Source organism: Etheostoma cragini, chromosome 12 (genome assembly GCF_013103735.1).
Source record: "Etheostoma cragini isolate CJK2018 chromosome 12, CSU_Ecrag_1.0, whole genome shotgun sequence".
NCBI classification, from domain to species: domain Eukaryota; kingdom Metazoa; phylum Chordata; class Actinopteri; order Perciformes; family Percidae; genus Etheostoma; species Etheostoma cragini.
The window spans coordinates 13,047,496-13,066,837 of record NC_048418.1 but is presented as its reverse complement, the minus strand read 5'-3'; the positions used below and the strand labels follow the sequence as shown (position 1 = coordinate 13,066,837).

The 19,342-nt window shown below is 40.4% G+C and overlaps 3 protein-coding genes across 5 annotated transcripts; all 3 read right to left on the bottom strand.

Annotated features, from left to right (window-relative positions):
- Positions 1 to 324: 324 nt before the first annotated feature.
- gpt2l (glutamic pyruvate transaminase (alanine aminotransferase) 2, like) lies at positions 325 to 16,063 on the bottom strand. 3 transcript variants are annotated; one of them, XM_034887004.1, is made up of 12 exons: positions 15,825 to 16,063; positions 11,351 to 11,537; positions 7,636 to 7,725; positions 7,320 to 7,428; positions 7,029 to 7,162; positions 6,103 to 6,346; positions 5,342 to 5,421; positions 4,738 to 4,874; positions 4,406 to 4,580; positions 3,118 to 3,273; positions 1,776 to 1,888; positions 325 to 947 (listed from the first exon to the last, which is right to left on the bottom strand). In XM_034887004.1, the coding sequence occupies exons 1-12, from the start codon at positions 15,857 to 15,859 to the stop codon at positions 857 to 859; spliced, it is 1,551 nt and encodes a 516-aa protein (XP_034742895.1). In that variant the 5' UTR covers positions 15,860 to 16,063; the 3' UTR covers positions 325 to 856. The 3 variants fall into 3 exon arrangements, with proteins under 3 accessions (XP_034742895.1, XP_034742896.1, XP_034742894.1); XM_034887005.1 differs by lacking the exon at positions 11,351 to 11,537 and having other exon boundaries at positions 15,825 to 15,942; XM_034887003.1 differs by lacking the exon at positions 15,825 to 16,063 and having other exon boundaries at positions 11,351 to 11,933.
- fuz (fuzzy planar cell polarity protein) lies at positions 13,535 to 15,817 on the bottom strand. Its single transcript, XM_034887006.1, has one exon. It carries the CDS (start codon positions 15,476 to 15,478, stop codon positions 14,171 to 14,173), a length of 1,308 nt encoding a protein of 435 aa, XP_034742897.1. The 5' UTR covers positions 15,479 to 15,817; the 3' UTR covers positions 13,535 to 14,170.
- A 1,146-nt stretch (positions 16,064 to 17,209) lies between the features above and the next one.
- LOC117953736 (guanine nucleotide-binding protein G(I)/G(S)/G(O) subunit gamma-5) lies at positions 17,210 to 19,323 on the bottom strand. Its single transcript, XM_034887008.1, has 3 exons — positions 19,095 to 19,323; positions 18,029 to 18,171; positions 17,210 to 17,469 (listed from the first exon to the last, which is right to left on the bottom strand). The coding sequence occupies exons 1-2, from the start codon at positions 19,173 to 19,175 to the stop codon at positions 18,046 to 18,048; spliced, it is 207 nt and encodes a 68-aa protein (XP_034742899.1). The 5' UTR covers positions 19,176 to 19,323; the 3' UTR covers positions 17,210 to 17,469; positions 18,029 to 18,045.
- Positions 19,324 to 19,342: the final 19 nt, after the last annotated feature.

Below are 19,342 nucleotides of genomic sequence, written 5' to 3'. Positions count from 1 at the left end.
TTAAGCAATGGTGTGTTTTGTATTGCTTATGAATTAAGAGGAAAAATGTGTTTTTCTGTCAAGCATTACATTAACCCTCCTGTTCTCTTAAATAAGTAACATTTTACGAGTGAACTATTCCAGTAAATGAATGCAGAGATATAAATATATAATAGATATATAACTGTTTGTTGCATAAACTGAGGCTAAAAAGGGTTTTAAGTTGTCTTTTTAAATATGAGAGAAAAAATTATGAAGATATGGAGAAATGTAAAAAAAGGAAAATTATCTATTTTGTCAGAACTTTAAACAAATCGCATAGTTCTTTCTAAAAATAGCAAGACATAATATTGAATGATACATTTATTTTCATTCTCCAAACTCCTTTCTGAATTCTCAGGCAAATGGGGACTTTTCTGCATGTTCTCCCTGCCAAGTACTGTATGGAATGGAATATTTTAACCAGTTGTACACATTCTAAAAGATTTAAAGCTTCATCACCCTTTTCTTCAATTGTACCTTTTTATTTCATCTTGGTATTCACATCGACAATCTCTCTGTCATATTCACAAATACACAGACCTACAGTACATGTATTCTTCAAAGTTAAAAGCTAATTTTATGCCAAACTTCACACGCATCTCTGAATTAATCTCTTCATTTCCAGTTTTGATTTGTGTTCTAACACAAAACAGTGCCTTGTATACCGTCTGCCAATGTCCAAATGAGATAGCTGTAGAGGCTGAAGTGCATCGTCATAGAGACCACCAGAGCCACCGTAGGTAGAAAAGGCACTTATTCGTGACAGATGAATTCTGATTGGCTGAGTTCTTTTTGTTGGGGTTGGCGGGTAATACGAAGAAGAGATGGGGGCAATTTAAGAATACTGCTGTGTGAATTTCTGATGGAACTCCTTGACTTTGTTCAGCAGGATCGTCAGCTTGTCTGTTGGTGGCAAGATAGTCATTCTGGGAGGGAGGGGAATAAGAAAAGAAAGAAACATTGCTGGTGTAACAGTGGTTTAGTAACAGCAGATGTCTTAGCTAAGTGTTGAATATTATTTTAGATGTTGAAGAATCGCTTAAAATCATCTTGTAAAGTAATTCAATAACTAAGGAGTGTCTTCCATCAAGCGCCTTTCAGTCAAGGAGTATGTAACATTTCTAGCTTCGCCCATCTGCCCTTTTTGACATTTTGACTTACAGGTGACTTCTACATCATAATCAATACTACCTATAGCTTCATTCAGATATACGGGACAAAGAGCATCTTTGCACGCAGAATATTTCCACCATGCAGTCGGCATGAATCAAATGGTAAAATATACCATACCATAAATATATGCAATATACTTTTTTTATACCTTTGTTATTTTAGTGAGAACAACATACTAAATTGCAGTCAGATTTACAATTAGAGTTGGATGTCTGAAAGGGGCTTCAATGTCAAACTTACTTTTATTTTACAACAAGCTCAGACACAAAGAAACTAGAGCTGAAACAATAACTTAATCAATCAATCAATCAGTCAATCAACAGAATACTTTTGATAATCATGTTATCTTTTTAAGGACTACAATTCAAATAAATAACTAGATACCTTTGGGGTTTGGACCGGTGGTCAGACAAATAAAGCAATTTATTCGAGGAAACTGTGACCGGTATTTTTCATAAAAATAAATTGTTCATCCAAAAATAATCTACAGATATTGGTAACAATGGTTAGTTGCAGTTCTAGAAAAGATCAATATATAAGGGATATACTTATTTTATATACAGTATAGAATTGTTCTGTACCTGAAGTGATAGGTTCCATCAGTCTGGCCAAAGCCGCTTCCAGGTACAAGGCAGATCCCCGTCTCCTCCAGCATCTTCATGCAGTAAAACATATCGGGCTCCTGACCTTTGTCCTAACAGAGAGGGAAAGACACATTAAAGCACTATGGCAGGCTTAATATTCTGCTTGCATAAGATGATTTCAAGTAGCACTTATTTGATCAAAAATGTAGATATTTTTATTTTTTTACAAGTGCAGCCAATAGTAGCGAACCACTGTAACTATATGTCTAACACAACACTGACATTCTTAATACTTTCTTATTTGTAGAAAATCCAATCCCTTTAAAGAAGAATCAGACCAAATGACAGCAGATACAGTTGAAAAATGTTGCAACAGTCCATGTCTGTTCTTCTAACATGAAAATGGGTCATCGTAAATAATTATACAGAGCTTATATTTCTGAGAAGAAAAAAAAAAACTCAAAAAGATCTTTAAGTTAATTCATTTTTCTAAAATTCCATAGTTGGAATAGTACTTCACAGGTACCCTTTAGAGTTCAAAACACTTTCTTCGGTGGTAAAAAGATAACTAAAAAGGTTGATGGAGCACTATTTGAGATACATTCAATCTTAAGTGACTCCTGTCTTCTGGCTTTTGCAAAAGTGCTTTTTAAAATTAATTAATTAAAATCAATTTTAAAATGTGTCAGCCTTAGAAGTAGCTGAGTATTGACATCAAGAACAAGCTCATTAAACCGCACAGAAGTTCTATTCAGACTGCCGAAGGGAATGCTGTGTGTAGTCAATGAAGCTCTGTCTTTATGGGCTGTTTTGGGAAATACCATCGCCAAGAACTAAGCAATGCTAAGACTGTGATCAAGATGGTGAGCAAGTCACTGGGATTGATCACTAGTCAGTGGATCAGCTGTACTATGACTTTATCCTCTGTAAGCAAAATCAGATTCTCAGTGGCTCGACTCATCAGCCCTCCCTGAAATTCCTACTGAGCAGTCAACCTCGGGACACATTTGAAACCACAAGCTATTGGAAATCGTTGGTTTGCTTTAGCACACAAAGTGGTGAATGCCCAGCGTACTGAACCAACCCAAGGGGTTAGTTAATCTAACATAGTGTGGAGTATGATATGTGGGTCTTTTGTACAAGTGGAACATGAATGATGAGGTCTGTTAAGACCATGGAAACAAAATAATAATAAGACCAAATGATCAGCTGATTAGTGATGGATGAGTAAAAAAAGACTAGTACTGTAACATCCATTTACTCCTCATCAATGTCATTTCCCTGGAGCACCAACACAGTCAAACTTAAATGATTGAAACGTTTGTAAGAGTAGACATACCATGGCTTCTTGGATGGCCTTTTCAGGGATGGTTATGCAAGGGAAGGAGTACATAGCACCCTGAACAGGATTACAGCTGATGCCTTGAATAGTGTTGAGAACGTGTTCTGTGAGCTTGGCCTTCTCTGCTAAGGCACTTAAGGTGGCTGTGCGCTCCTGGGTGAGAGAGAGTAGAGGAAGTAGAGGAAACACAGAATAGAGAGGACAGAGAGAAAAGAAAGTAAACCAAAGAGATGTCATTAAGACTCTCCGGTTCTCTGGCGATATTTCTCCTTTTTAGATCCTAAATCAAATGACAACAAATGACCAATTCTGGAAAGCGTTACGTTATAGTACCAGTACCTTGCTCAGCATCCTTTTTCTTATATAAAATAGCTATTTAGCATATTTGTCTCTGTATTTATAGTTTATGTTTAATATGTGTGTTTGTGTATGTTGGCACCATTCACCAAGGCAAATACAGTAACTTACTGTGGCAATTAACCCTTTGCTGATTCTGATTCTAATCATTTTATTAGATGGAAGTAAAGCGATGGCCAACTAGGTCTCAGGTCTTTTCTAACAAAGTTTTCTACTAAAACTTCTCCAAACTTTTGTAAGCTCCACGAGATAGACGAACGGCCTGTAAACAGGGACCATATGAATGCCATGAGGTAAACAAAGCATCTTATTACACACAAGATAATTTGACCGTAAGACGTATAAGGGGGTCTCATAAGTCACTTATGTTACTATATTAAGATTTTCAAAAGCAGCTTTGTGGTGTAACTCACGATACGACACTGCTGTGATACATTACATATTAGTCAATCAGTCAAAACAATCTTAAAAATGAACCACAGGAATGAGTTATTTTTTATAGAAAGGTAACATAATGAGATATAACAGGAAATACTGCGTACTGACTGTATTCAGTTTTACAGAGATTTGAGATGAAAGTGCAATAGTAACAAAATGCATACAGCCGAGGTCATGTTTAACCCAGCAACACTTACCAGACATTTTTATAAATGTCAAGCAGCCATAAACTATCAAAAGTTTGAACTAACACCTTGATTATCACAGTATTTCAGATGTTTCGAGTGTGTTGTAATTAGCATAGCAGAAAACTCAAAAGAGTCAATTAAAGCAAAAACTAAAAAAAGATATCGCTAGGTAAAATCCATAATCTATAGCAGTGTACTGCTTGCAAATTGCAAAGAGAGTGAATAATGATACCGGCGTCAGTGTATAATCAATATGAAAACAAAATCCAACCCCTTCTGCTCATGGGCTTTACAGTGTGTACCTTGATAAAGGTGTTATGTGACGGTTCCCCAGGCTGAGGGGGGTTGACCACAAGGTCCATTAGAGCCTGTCCAGGAACAGGAGGACACAGACGGACAGACACGAGCTTGGTCAGCTGTGCCTTCACCTCATCGTCCATGTTGATGATCTCCATGTAGCCTCCACGGAAGCCACACCTGAGAGGGAGAGAAAACATTAGGATGGGACACAAAAAAACTATGTAAGTAAGACGACAAAAAAAAGACAGAATGAGAGCAAATTACAGTAAACAGCAAATAATAAATAACTTGTTTTTAGATTTATCCCAGCATGTAGTGGAGTAGAATTGCTTACTCTCCCATGTAACATTTGGAGGTGGAGTGGAACGATACCAGCTCCACTGTATCTGAGTACTCTGGCCCCATTTCAAACAGAACCTTCTTAAAAGAGTGGAACTGGCAACCTTCAGCATACACATTGTCCTGGTACACCTGGGAGATGAAGACAGTACAGAAAAAAAATAACGCGGGCAGTACGGCTGCACAATTAATTGCAATTTTATCAAAATCACAATATTGAGGGCTGCAATAATCGCACGTGGGGCCCAATTTCGTAGTTAGAGGCAAAATGTGTGCCAACCCAATCTAAATGATGTTTTGTGGTGCGGCAAAGATGTCCCGGCCAACAAATAGTATCCTACAGACTAAATAACAAAACTGTTTTGTACAGAGCCTCGTATACATACATTAAAAAAATAAAAATAATCACACTATAAATGATTTTTATTTTTTAGATTTTAACATTTTTCGAAGAAAATCAGAATGATACAAAAATGATCATTCCCTTCAATATTGTGAATCAAATTGCAATATCAGTCAAAATTATCGCAATTGGATAATTTCCTCATATCATGCAGCCCTAGCAAGCAGATATTAAAAGACATGCAGAGAGACGGTACCTCGTCGGCCAGGAGGAAGAGACGTTCATTTGCTGCAAATCGGATTACATCCTCAATGCACTGTCTGCTCTGAACCTGCCCTGTGAACATGAAGGTGTTAAGGAGAAAGGCTTGCAGGGATGTCTAGCCAGGCAGTGATGTCCATTTACTGCCATCTAGTGGCTCTTCTTTCAGCAGTGCATGGAATGTGTGGTTACAGAGATACAAAATGATGCCATACATGTCATGCAGAATGGAGTTCATTTTAAAGTAATTTCATCCCTGGGCCTTCTAGTGGACCTAGTAGTTTCAGGTTGCACGGCAACGTCCCATTGATCCCAGCCAACTACACTGAATTCCTGTCTCCATCCTCTGTAAACTATCCAAGGATTGTCCCCAATAATATACTGGTCTTTAAAATTAAGGCCATATTGTCTGACTACATTGTGTGCTAAACTTACCCCCCAAAAAACTTTACCCACATCTTGCAATCTCCCTCAGTGGATAGAGGTTTTTAATTATTTTTTGTTTAACTACTCTTTTTAAAGTAAAAAATGTATCTTAACCACTTAACTGCTAAATCCTTTAAAAAAAGAATACTAAAAGAATATTAAATAATGCAAATAGACCTGAGACCTAATTTTACACTTTCAAGTCCTTTCAAATCTCCTTAAACGTATACTTGATTATTTAGAGTGCTGAATGAGAGGATTTAATATGTACAATTACTGACAACTACTAACAATCAAGTCACTTTGACGAAAACAAATGAAGCCGTTTACCGGTGGGGTTTCCAGGGTTGATGACGCACAGCGCTCGCGGGTTGCAGTGGCGCCGGGCCTCATCCAGGGCGCGCTGCAACTCGCTGATGTCCATACTCCAGCACTTCTCCTCATTAAGGTAATAGTTGATCTGCACGGCGCCCAATTCGGCCAACGCAGCCGAGTACAGGGGATACTGAGGTATGGAGATCATGACGCCTGTACGGGTCGCACCCTCGCCACACACCAGCAGCTTCAGCATGGTCTTATAGTGCAGAATAGGGAGTATAAACATATGAAATATGTCAGCCGTGTATTTTTGAATTATATATACATTGTAGCTTGTCTGCTTGACACTTTATAGGCGTACAAATTTGAGTTAAAGATCGGAAAAGAGTGCACTTTCTTCTGATGAGAGCTTTGTATGTATGTCTTGGCATTATACCGTCATAACAGCATATAGTCAGTTCTCTTTTTTTTTTAAACACGTCATGCTATCAGTTAGATGATGACAAAACATTACTGCTATACAAAAGTGTATGTTGTGTGTGTTCTTCTTTTGGTTGTAACTCATCTGGACTTGAATTGAAACACTATGAACAGGAAACATTTATTCTTAAACTCATAGACAACCTATTACAAGGGGTTGTGAGTCTGTTAGACCAGGCTTTGAAAAACGTCATCGCTGAATTTCTTTGTAGCTTCTTGTTGATCTTATATAAATGCTACTTTTGCTTTCGCAGGAGGTTTATTTTCCCGCTAGTTGCAGCTTGTGTGATGTGTCCTTCAAAAATAGTTACTCCAACATCCATTTGTTTTGTCGGTTCAATGTTGTTAATAAATTACCTCACAAAATGATTGAGACATCTAGTTACTTTTAACAAACATAAATAAGCAAAAGTACAATAGAGACACAAAGTCAGTTTAAAAGACGGGGTGTTTTGTACCACAATGCCGTCGCTGGCCCCTGTGGTGAGATAAATGTCGTCTGGGTCGCAGGGCACGCCGCCATCTCTTCGCTCAATGTAGCGGGCCACATCCTGACGCACAGACTCTATGCCCTGACTGGCCGTGTAGGAACCTGAGGGAGATTTAGATGGAGACAATACAAGTTTCTTAAATCTTTAAACACAACAAGGCCAACCATCAGAAAGCCGCATTTAACACAAAGGGAAAATTGATAATTAGTAACTGGGGTTATACAAGGCTCATTGTGCTTGTGCAGAAAACCAACGCACCCATACTGTTCCCTCCACAGGACTGCAGAATGCGGCGTGCTCTACTTTTAGCATCCTCTGGGAATGTGCTGTCATTCAGCAGTTCGGGGTAAGAGCACAGTGCCAGGACCTTGAAACAAAGAGAGGTGTGAGGATGAAGGCTGGAGGGGACAATATACAAAACCCTGCATAGATTACGGGATAAGACGGGACAACATACAACAAAAAGTTAAAAAAACTTCATTAAGGAGGAAGAAATCGGTGTCATATACACAGACAAGTCAGAAGTCAGGTGCTAAATTTAGATAAGAGGTAGGGGTAAGGTTTAGGAACAGACCTGTCGAAAGAAAGTGATTGGCTGCTGGCCCATAGCATGAGCGTCACCAATGTTGGCCTTGATGACCTCCGAAAAGGGCTTCTTCATTCCCTGCAGAGCAAAAACAATACAAAAAGAAATCATTATGCATTGGAAGAATGGACAAAAGTATAAAACACAATGAGGGAATTTCTTTCCTTTGTACACAAGAAATGTGGCTGTCCATTACCAGAGCTGACTAGAATTGTCAGAGAGAACGGGGTTGGCTGAGAACACCCACTGCAACTAAACATGTGCGCCCCCACACAGGCTTAAACACACGCATACATTTACTATAAACAGTCATGCCACAAGAGGCTGAGAGCCCAGCAGCTGCTGAGTGCACAGTGGGTTTGGTGGTTTACTAACAACTACTTTGTGGGATAGATTAGATTGGCTATTGCTTGGACTGAAACAGTAACTTTCCTGCAGGTTCTAACAGAAATGGTGGGAATTAAAATATCTAGCCAGTTTAGGTGCTCAATTAACTATGAGCTATACCGTCACGTCTGTTTCATGTCTGAAATGTTGACCTTTCAGGACTCACCGCTACGCCTTCATCCAGGCCAAAGTAAAGTGCCTCCAAATAGGTATGTTTACTTTATTAGCAAAACACTGTACACAAATACACACACACTTTGCACACGAATGTTGTTCAAGTTTGTGCCATCTATTTATAATTGCACCCCAATAATAATTCATGGTCGTGATTACTCAGGAAAGCTAGTGTAAGGTGTCAACGGTTCCTTCTCTACACTTTGTTTCTATTCCTCTTGCAGACACTTTAACATGGGAGCAAAGTTTTGAACTGTGCAAACTACCTTATCGTACTGATAGCATTGACCTTCTGACACACATTACCCAGAGACTTTTAACCTCCTTAGTGTAGCCTGAGAGCAGTAAACATGGTCAAAAATAATTAGGATAATAGGTATTCATTTACTGCCTTTCAGGCCAATAATATAATGTTTCTGAAAGATGATCTCTTGAGCAACTGAGACCACCGACAGCCGACAAACAGCAATGTTGGCAAACACGTGCACAAACAAACACGCACACACACATGCTGTTAACACCAGATGTTAGGTACGGCATAACGCTGCAGAAAAGCCACAGCTGGAACCTCACACTGTGGAAATCAAAACAACCTGTTTGTTTTGGCTGGTCCAATCCAGTTCAGATGATTTTAGTAGGCTTGAGTCTCCGGCTCTCTCATTGGTCACACGTTAGAGGCGTCTCTCAGTCTGTGCCAATAACATTATACCAGGAGAATAACAGCCCTAGGTCAAAAGTACCGCCCATTCATTATGGGGATCTTTTAGAAATACACTGACCCCCTGCTCCTGAGAACCGACTCGAAAGGCCAGTGCTTTTTGTCCGCCATCGCTGATAAAACAGTTCAGCAAACAATACAGAAGGTAAAACTGCGCTCTTGACGTAAAGCACAGCAGTATTTATTTATTCTCCCAAGGTTCTGCCAAGAAAACATTTCAACAATGACATAAAAGTCCTTTCAAATAACGTTGTGACTCAAGCTGATAAATGTTTAACTTATCGTAAACTATATAAAATAATAAATTAAAACAAATCTACAATTTTTTCAAGTTCTGAGTAAGCTAAGACCAAATACACTCATTATTTGTACAATGGAAAACATTTGGGGATATTTGCGTATTGCTTTTTATTCTGGTAGAATATGTGGAAAGAATTTGAAGAAAAAAAAAAAAAAACTATTCTGGTGCATCTGGGGTCTGTCCCCATAGCAACGTCAGAAAGGTCCCCATTCACTAGCAGCTCATTAGGATAAACAAAGAGCACAATGTATTAACTGCATGTGAAACATGTCTCTGTGCACCTGTTAACTGGTGCATAAAGATGGCTTAAAGTTTGTATAGTATCAATTTGCTGTTCGGAAAATCTAAAATAAATATATTGTCTAAAAGAAAAAGGCTGCACTTGTACAGCGAATGAAAAGCAAATACCTCAGGTCCAAGAAACAAGGTGTGTGTAGGAAACTGGAGTAGGGTTTCACAGTGTGCATTCGTTTGTGTGTGTGTAGGTTGAGTTTGTAGATGAAAGAGAGAATAAGACTGAACCATTTCCCAAAGAAATGCAACACCATCAAAGCCACAAGGGAGGAGTTTGTGAAATGTAGGGGAACTTGTTTTTGACAAAAGAACAACAGTTGGAGGACTGGAGATGCTTTGGGGTACATTTTTACCTTGTGGCTGTGTGCTGTAGTATTGAAAAGACTAGCAGCGGGAAAGTCTGCAGTAAAAAAAACAAAAACAAAAAGACATCGCAGTGCTTCCCCTGTTTTAGTAAATGTGATGAGGTATTGTAATTAACTAGATTTTACAAGCTGAATCCAAAATCTATTTATTTTGCTTTTTGAACATGCAAACATCAGTTTGATCATGCCTGATCAAACTCTAAGAAAATAAGTATGCTATAAAGAGAGCGGGGGTCAGCTGCGGACAAGCACTGGTCAAAGTTAAATCGTTGGTGCCATTGTCATTACAGTCCCTGCTGGCCCTTTCACCTGTGCAAGAACCTGTTTGCAATACTCATCCCCTCCTGAGCAAAGCACTCAAAAGAGGACAGTTTTCACACCAGACTGCACTCGGTACAATAACAGCTGGTTGCCACATCACCGTTAACTGTGTGAGAGGAAGGAATCAAATATAGAGTAAAACAAACAAAAAGAAATGCACAAATGGTCTGTATGTATATTACAAACAAGCTGGAACTGGCCTATATATCTTAGATAAAAACAAAGGAGAGACAATGGAATTAGGAAAGCTGACTTAAATTCTGCTCCATTTTTAAACCTTTGAGAGGATCAGTCACTACAAATATAACACTATGTTTTTTTTTCCAGTTGTTAAAAGATACAATAGTGGACAGATCAGCCAAGTTGGACATATTGAACATTGAGGAATATGAGAAGTATGTGCATCACTAGAAGGTCAGACAGCGACACTGGGGACATTAAACTCTCACTGAGGATCGTCCCAGAAGCAACTGTGATTTGGAGATAGCTGCTTAAAAACAGGTTACACATTAACGTCATACTAGTCTAGTGACTTTCTGACATGAGAGAGTTCCACTGGATTTACTGACTACCTGATGGACTTTGATTGGAGGGTGTTTGAGCAGCACAACAAGTGATAACACGCAGAGTTCACGTTTGGGATAATGCTTGTTAATGCTATGCTATGTTAATAGTGAAAGTATAACCAGGAAGGGAAACCTGCTGTGTCTCCTGACAAGGTGCTGACTTAATTAATACCCAGCCAAAAAGCAGAAATGTGCACACATTTGCTTTCAGAGCACCCTTTCAATTGAAATCTGCTATGTATCATAAGGAGGCAAACATTTGAAGTTCGGAGAGATTTAAATGAATATGAACGGATCACTATGGCAAGTCTAGACTGAACAACACGTTTCCAGTCTTCTGTTTTAAATTCAGTTAAATGGCTTGCAAACTTTTAGGTGGAGTACCAAATCTCTTCTGATATAAAATATGTTGGACACACTGGTGTACTTGTATCTACAATCTGACAGATAGAAGGAGCCTCTAATTGATTTAATGAAAGACAGAAAGCAGATGACTGGAGCTTTCAATAAGAGAGTAGAAGTATGGTCCAGAGAGGATTGTTTTGGTATGAACAGTAGTCAGACGGCCTGTACAAACCTCAGAGAGCTCCCTCTCTAGCTCCACAGCCCGCAGCACGATGGGCCCCCGCACGGCGTACTCCACCTTCTTCACCGTGGGGTTCATACTGTCGATGGTCAACACCTTGGCCCGGCACCGCACTCCATTCTCGGACATCTTCTCTTTGGGAAGCCCACGCCGAGTCGCGCTCAGACTCGATAAAGCTCTGGCGGGAGAGGACAGAGTTTGAGATGTGAGTGTTCGGACTCTGGGACCCCCACCGGCTATCAATTCGTTTGGCCCCCGGCTTAAAAGCGGGACGTTTCTGTGAGCCAGCAACTGCAACCGCGTGGCTGACATGTTAAACGGCCTTCTTCCAACAAGTTGGGTAGCTTTTAAAGTCTCTGCGGTGCACAGCGACTTGCACCACGGTGGATGCTTCACGCGAGAGGAAGGAAATCAAAGCTGAGCGCGAGGCGTCTCCGCGCTGCTAAAACCTTAAACCTCAGACCTTTCAGAGGTTAGTTACAGGACAAGTGCGGCTTCGACCAAACGAATCAAAGTTTCTAAAGACCCAGCTGCATCCACTATAAGCGTTTCACTCTGAGATGGCTGGGGAATGATTGCTCCCTGCACACATGTCAACACCATAGCCAGCGGGCGTAGGCTATCCCTCCCCTTTGTGTGGCTTCACGTCAACATCCCACCCCCTGTCCTCCGTTCCGTTAAGTTACGCACCGTCGGTTCTCCGGTTACCGAGCTGAAACAGTTTTAGACTACAGACGTGGTTTAGAGGGATATCAGCGCACCGGGTGCAGCTTCCACCTTTGTCTTGAGCTCCCTGCACCTCACTTTTTGTGTCCTGAGTGTTCATGCGGTTTGGGTGGATACTTTGAAGGTTTCTTGGTGCAAGAGTGCTTCTTCTCGTTTGACTGCAGCCCACTTTCCTCTGCCTGCTTAGGTGGTTAATGCAAATTCCTTTGACAAGATCCGTAATAATTCTGAAATCACAGTAATTAGAAACATGCTATAAACAAAGGAACTTAAATACACAAAACGTGCATCTTAAATTAGAAACTACATACCGGGATCTTACTGAACCTCAGAGTGACTTCTAGTAAAACTGTGCTTTTACACAGAAAGTGGGACCGCTATTTAGCAGTGCCGTTAACAACACAAAACATGGAATAGCTGGAAATATCATGAGATGAAGTATTCAATGAATACAGGTAGGTATTTTGTCAATAGTCACTGCCATTGTTATTATTATTATTATAGTATAGCATTATGTGGCGGGGAATACAGATTAGATTAGAGCAGACTCTCTGGCAGATGCTTTAATTTTTCTTTTCATAGTGGAATACACATTAACTCCCATAAAGTGCATGTGCCTAGTTAAGAAAATATCTGAGAAAATCTTTGGCGAGCAGTTTCAGTTCATATTCTAATATTTAAACGGTCTAATTGCCCTTTGCCTCATTTTGGGAAGTGGCCATCTTATTTGCAGTTCATGTTATCAAATTTCGCGTTCAACCAGTAAAGCCAACATTAGGATGCACCGATTGATCGGCAGCCGATCTGCGATCTGGTGATCATCAGATATGCTTTCTATTCTCAGATTAAGAATTTTTTACTTTGTATGCTGATCTATGCATGTAAAGTTGAACCAAAGATCACAAGCATGACATCCGATCTGACACTTAGCTGTACCATTACGCTGTTAGCAGCCTACTGAGGTTAGCACAACAAGCGGATGAGCAGCAAATTACCTTTTGTTATGCTTAAAATATACTGTAGAATCCACGGCTGTGGTAGAATCATGCACAGCACGTAGATAACGTATAGTTTTCATAAATGTTGGCAGGGGGCGCCATCTTGTAAGGATGCGCTCTGTTTTTATTCCCTTCTCCATCACATTTGACAGTTTTAACTACTTTATAACCCAAATAAAACCAGGTTTATCAGGTAACCACCGGTGCAGTTCAACAGCTCCTCAAGATGGTACCCCCCCCCCACTAAAATACAATACAGCCTGGCGGCAACTTCACATTCTCTGGCTATAGCTTAGGTTACGCTGCCACCTGGCGGAGAGCCTAATTACACCATCAGTTAAACATACATATACTGTAATACAGCTATTACAACAACAAAAAATCGTATCGATCGATATGGCTCATTGACGATCGAAAATTGGGATTGGCGGTAAAAACAAATACGAACGTGGCATCTCCAAACTTTATCATTATCACATTAGCATTAGGAAACATGTTAATGAATCACTCAATGATACAAAGCCCCACATCCATCAACTATATTTAGAAATAAAACCACAAGACATTGTCGCCAAATGATTCAAAATGCCAAAACAACAAACAGAAGGCACTTACTTATCCCAGTGTAACATTTTCACGTTTCACATTTTGAAATAGGCTACAGTCCAATCTCGATGATGTAGTAATTATTCAGTAAATCCAACCAGCTTACTGTGACAGCATTAAAGCGAAGTAAGACTCAGCTCTTGAATGCAAAACAAAGCAGTTTACGTTGATATGACATTTTCAAATGTTTCCGTCAGTATTACATTCTTGAGCAGTAATTCGTTGAAAATACCCAGTGAGACCATTAACAGTGATATCCTTTTATATTGTGCATCTCTTACCAGTGGTCTGTTAATCATTGTCCGTACAAAAGATAGATTGAAGATTTGAACGCTTCTACATCGGTTAGTCAACATATATGTTTGCAGTCATTAATATAAGCAAAATTCAAATTCACATTGGATTGAATTACCTGTAATTCAATGTATAATTAAGTCAAAGATGGTGAGTTTACCTATGATAAATATGAAACAATGTAAAATTAAAACCCGGTGGCTGAGACTATGTCAGAGAGAGTCTGTGTGGCCACCGTCCGCAGTGCAAAGGTGGGCACTGCCAGTGGGATGAGCAGGAAGAGCTGGTGCTGTGGTGTCTGAAGTCCATAGCTTTTGCATTCTTCTGTAACCAGATAGCACTGTAGCGGCTGATGGGAGAATCCAAGCACAAAGTCTTCAGTGTTGCTTCTCTGAGTCTTATCCTCTGGCAAGACACACACAATCTCCTCCTGGTTGAAGTAGCGTGTCGTGCTGAAGATGTACAAGAGCTTCAGTAGCTCCCAGCAGCGGGCCTTGGAGGGTAAAAGAGGGTCCCCGATTGGATGATTAGTGGAAGTCCGCACACAGGAGACTGAGCGTCGCGTTTCACGGTTGATGAGAAGAAGTGCCAGCACATCAGGGCGCAGAGATACAGATCCTGGTAAGCAGCGCTCTCCAACAGCCAGACAGTCTCTCAGGGTCTCCACCAGGGGTGTCCAGAAACGACCCACCAGCCCACTCTCGGCACTGTGCAGGGACGGGGTTGGGCCGCACAGCACACACACGTCTGCCCCAGGGAGCAGCTGGAAGCGGAGCAGGCGGTGGGCCACGGTGGGGCTGCCCTGAGGAAGGAAAACTGGGTAATCACAAGAGACTGATCCAGAGGCTGAGAGGGACCGCAACAAAGCAGACAGCAGCACAACCTCCTGGGGTGCCAGGCGCCACCACTTCTCAGTTGCTGCAGCTATCCGTCCATGGACGATGAGGCAGCTAAATTCACTGTCCGCAGCCTGAGCAAAGCCATCCACGGCCTCTTGAAGAAGAGTGGGGTTTGGAGGCAGCAGTGAATCAGCGCAGTGGGTCAAGTTACCCAGGATGCCCTCTTGTCTGTCCTCCAACAGCTGATCAATGAGGCTGAAGCAGGATCGCAAGTCCCTCTTCAGCCTCTCAACATTCTTCACATTGGTCAGCTCATCCTGCCCCAACACCAGCACCATGCAGCTCCACACATTGTCCAGGAGGCGTTGTAAGCGGACCTGCTCCTCTTTGCTGCTGCATGCACCACCTTGTTCACCTCCGCTCACAGCGATGAGCATCACACTGTCCTGGAAAACTCTCCAAACTACTTTACCCCCACCTTCAGTCTCACAGCAAGACAACACCACTCCCTGACCTGCCCCGAACATGTGGACACCATTCAGGGAGCCGATGACAGAGAAGGGTAGCTGTTTGGCGGCTCCTCTTGTGAAAAGAGGCACCCCACTGCTGGCTGTGAGGCAAAGGAGCTGCGTTGACCCATGCTGGAGCATCGTCATGCTAGCTGAGGTTCACTCTTGTATTGCTTTCAGCCACAGCGGATTACTGAGCCAGTCAACTAATGGTATTCATTGAGCTGGTAAAAAAAAAGCTGAAAACAGCTACACTTTCATGGTTCTAGCGTTAACGTCACATCAGCAAGGATGAGCACTTTGTTTAGCCGTTAGCATCACGTAACGTTAAACCATTCCCTGCAGCTGGCTGAAACCGGGTACAAACAACGGGGAGACAAGAGATAGCATGCAGCAAACATATAGCTAAAGACTGCACGTGACATATCGTCGCTCAACACTTGCTTTTGTTACCTCATCGTATTTAACATGCTAGGTTAACAAAATTAGTTACCGTTGTTTCCACAGTAACGTTGTCCCATGATTCATTCTTCACAATGGTCAGAAAAGGATGGTTTCATTCGGCTGGTCGAGCTGCAGTTTTGATTTACGAGCTGCGGTGTAACCGCAGAAGGAGCGGGACGAGAAGACCGACCTGGGTTCAGCCCCCGGAGTTCACGGAAGCGTACTGACCATAGACAGTTAAAGAAAGGATCCGAGCGACATCATCAGTTCGTTCACTTCTCGCGATAGCCAAATCAATTGCTTTCGGATGACGCTGCGATACTGTTATCTCAATAGTAGATGACTTGATAACTGGTATTTTATCATTAATTGATGAATGTTGTATGACTTTGAGCTTTATATAAGTACTACCAGCTACATGTGCATTAGTATGCCAACAAAATCTACATTTTATATTTTAATTAATAGACATCTTGTTTAGATTATATTGTACTTTAGAATTTTGAGGTACTTGTACTCTACTTAATTTCAATGTTATGATACTGTATACCTTTGCTCTATTGAGCCCTATGTGTTCAATATTAAATCAAAAATGACGGAAAAAAACCACAAATATAAAAAAGCAATACATTTTGGGGATAGATGCCAGTATGAAATCTTATTTCATCGTTTTTACGTTTTACAGAGTGCTTGCATTCAATGTTTTTTCAAAATGCCCTTTACGAAGTCTGTTTTAAATTTAGTGTTAGTTTCCCACAAAACTTTATTCAAGTCAATTTACTTCAAGACACTTTTCCTCGTCAGTTTATAGTTTATACTATACTTTTACGGATTATGCTCATGTATTTTTTAAATGCATTTAGAATGCAAGACTTATTGAGTTAGTTATAGGCCATTTTCACTTGTCATGGCAGGAAAAGGAGCATGTGTAACTCATAACACTAGTAATTGCTCTCTACTTGTGTCCCAGACAGTAAGCGATGACACTGTTAAAGTGGGGCACCATGCACAATACCAGGACCCTGAAACTGAAGCAGCTACATGGAATTTGGCGATTGTTCCTACTGTGACATGTCAAAATGTCTTAAGTGGAAAAAGAACTGTGACGTTTATTTTACAAAGTATAACTAGTTTCTTCTTCCACCACTGCTCATGATCCCCTATAACCCAATTTTGTAATAAAAACTTTTAGTAATAAATCATTTTTATCCTTTTTTTTTTTAAATCCCTCTTCTTTGTTTTGTATTGAAAATATAAAACTAAGAATCTATACATCACCTGCTACTGTTGCCTCTAAAATAATAAAATACGTCTGAGAGCATAATGTGGCCACTAATGTCTGTCATGCAATATTGTCAATTTGCAGGGGAGGAAAACACAACTGAAAATGCCAATCAATAAAACATTGGAGTAGTAAAGAATGTTTGTTTTTTTATTCATTAAATACAAAAAAGTCCAGAACAGTGATGACTAAAATAGAACAATAGAAAAGGCACAATTATTTCCTCAAAAACCACACTGTGCCATGAAAAATAAAACGGTCTCCTTTCTTCTACTGTGGCTGAAAATAGATGGGCATCTTCCTGACATGATTCCAATGTGTTCTACACTCGAGAGATCCTGTGGCAGTATAATGGCTTGGCATGAGGAGCAGTGTTGAGGTCAACTTTTCCGTGTAGCATCAACATGAAGGCCTGCAGGACCAAAAAATTAAAAAGACAAAAAGAAAAAAGATTAGGTTGAGGATTGGATTACCAAACGTCCATATTGTTCCCAAGTTAGTAGCTAACCGAAGCATGTGTTTCTTATTTTTGTAGGAAAAAAATAGTATGCGTACATGTAGACAGCAAAGTATTACATTATGCTTGAGTCATCAGAGAAGTTTTTATGGATGTACCACTGTGAATTATTTTATTTTTTTACAAAAAACTTTTGAGTTAAAAATTAAAACTCTTGAAAATTGATTCAAGCTGACCACAGTCACTGTTTGACTGTGGAGGAAATCACCAAGATTAAACAGCCATATTTTAAAAATAAAAGGCTTTCATTATAGTATATTTTATTTCACTGAAACACTGAATTTCAAGATGCACATAGGGGAACGCTTTTCTTTTTCAAATTGCAATTACAGAATTTTAAACCAGTAAATCAGCTACTCTTCAGACCTTTTCATAAATCACACGAGCTGCATGTGCTGTATGTCCAGTATGTACGGGTGTGTGCCTGAATGGGTCAACAGGGTGGCGGACTCACCAATGAATGCAGTGGTTTCACAAGAAGGAGCAGACCTTCTGTGGCCTGAAAGGGTTGGTGCTGGAGGACACACCGGTGAGCAAAGGGTCCTGCGTGGCGTTCTGCATGCAAAACTGTTGAAGGTCTGCAGCTGCCTGAGACACCTGGTGACAGAAGAGGAACCACAATGTAAACCATGACATAAGGTTGTATTAGAGTCTTAAAATGACTTGTTAAATGGGATATTCCATTGAGTTTTCAGCCACTGAAAGCACTTGCATGTCTTCTATGGATTGGGAGCAAGCTTTTCAAAGTCTGAAAAATAACCCTGACAGAATCAGGAAAGACTGTACTCAAATGTATTATGGAAATTGTAGGAAGTGTTTATTAAGCTTGACTGAACATATCTATGGCTCTTGCTGCTTAAATTGGGCCTTATCTTTTAAACCTTCACTTGTGAGTCCTCTTATTCTAAGGAAAACGATTTTAATATCCCAAACCAACTTTTTGTATTCATAATCTTGACACACATAATCTACACACACACATTATTTCTGTTTAAATCGTATTACTTGGTTCATTTTATCTAACGTTTGTCAATTGACTTCTCAAAGTTGTCTTGATAGCTTGCTATGCACCTTTATTTTACGAAATAAAAAGGTATCTGCATTATCTCTGCGAAAACAATGAGGCGGAAAATGGCTTTCGAATTCTGAAAAAAAGGCGTTAAAGAAGTTATTAAGCATGTTAATGTTCAAGTAACGTTAGAAAACGTTCAAGTTAACCGTTTTAACGTTACTTTCACGTAACGTCAAGTTAAGTTAAAACCCGGGTGTGGTGATCTTTGTATACGGATTCTGTGATAAGCCAAAGGTCTCGACATTATCTCTACTCTGTCAGATGTCAAGTGATTAATCTCAACAATGTAGCAGGCTTAAATACTTAACTTCGGTCCAAGAAACGCCCTGCTACGCCTGTTGACTAGCGGCTAACTTTAGCGGCTAGCCTCCGGCAACAGCTAGCGTTGTTAGCAATTGAGATTTCCCGCTCCGTTATGTGGCAGAAAAACAATAAGCACATAAATTACCTTCACTCTGTTAATGCTGGCCTCGAAACGGAGCTGCTGCACGACTTTTTTCATAGCTACAAGATTAGAAGAACCCGACATTTTCGATGTGCTTTTGTGAAAAATAAACGCAGGGCGGTGGGGTGGGATTCTGGGCTGGATGCTGAGACAAAAGCAAAGATGATGACATCCGGATTCCGGTTGGTTGTACGAAACTTGTGACTGCAGATCCCATTCAAACACACTAGTTGGCGCCAAATCAAAGACAA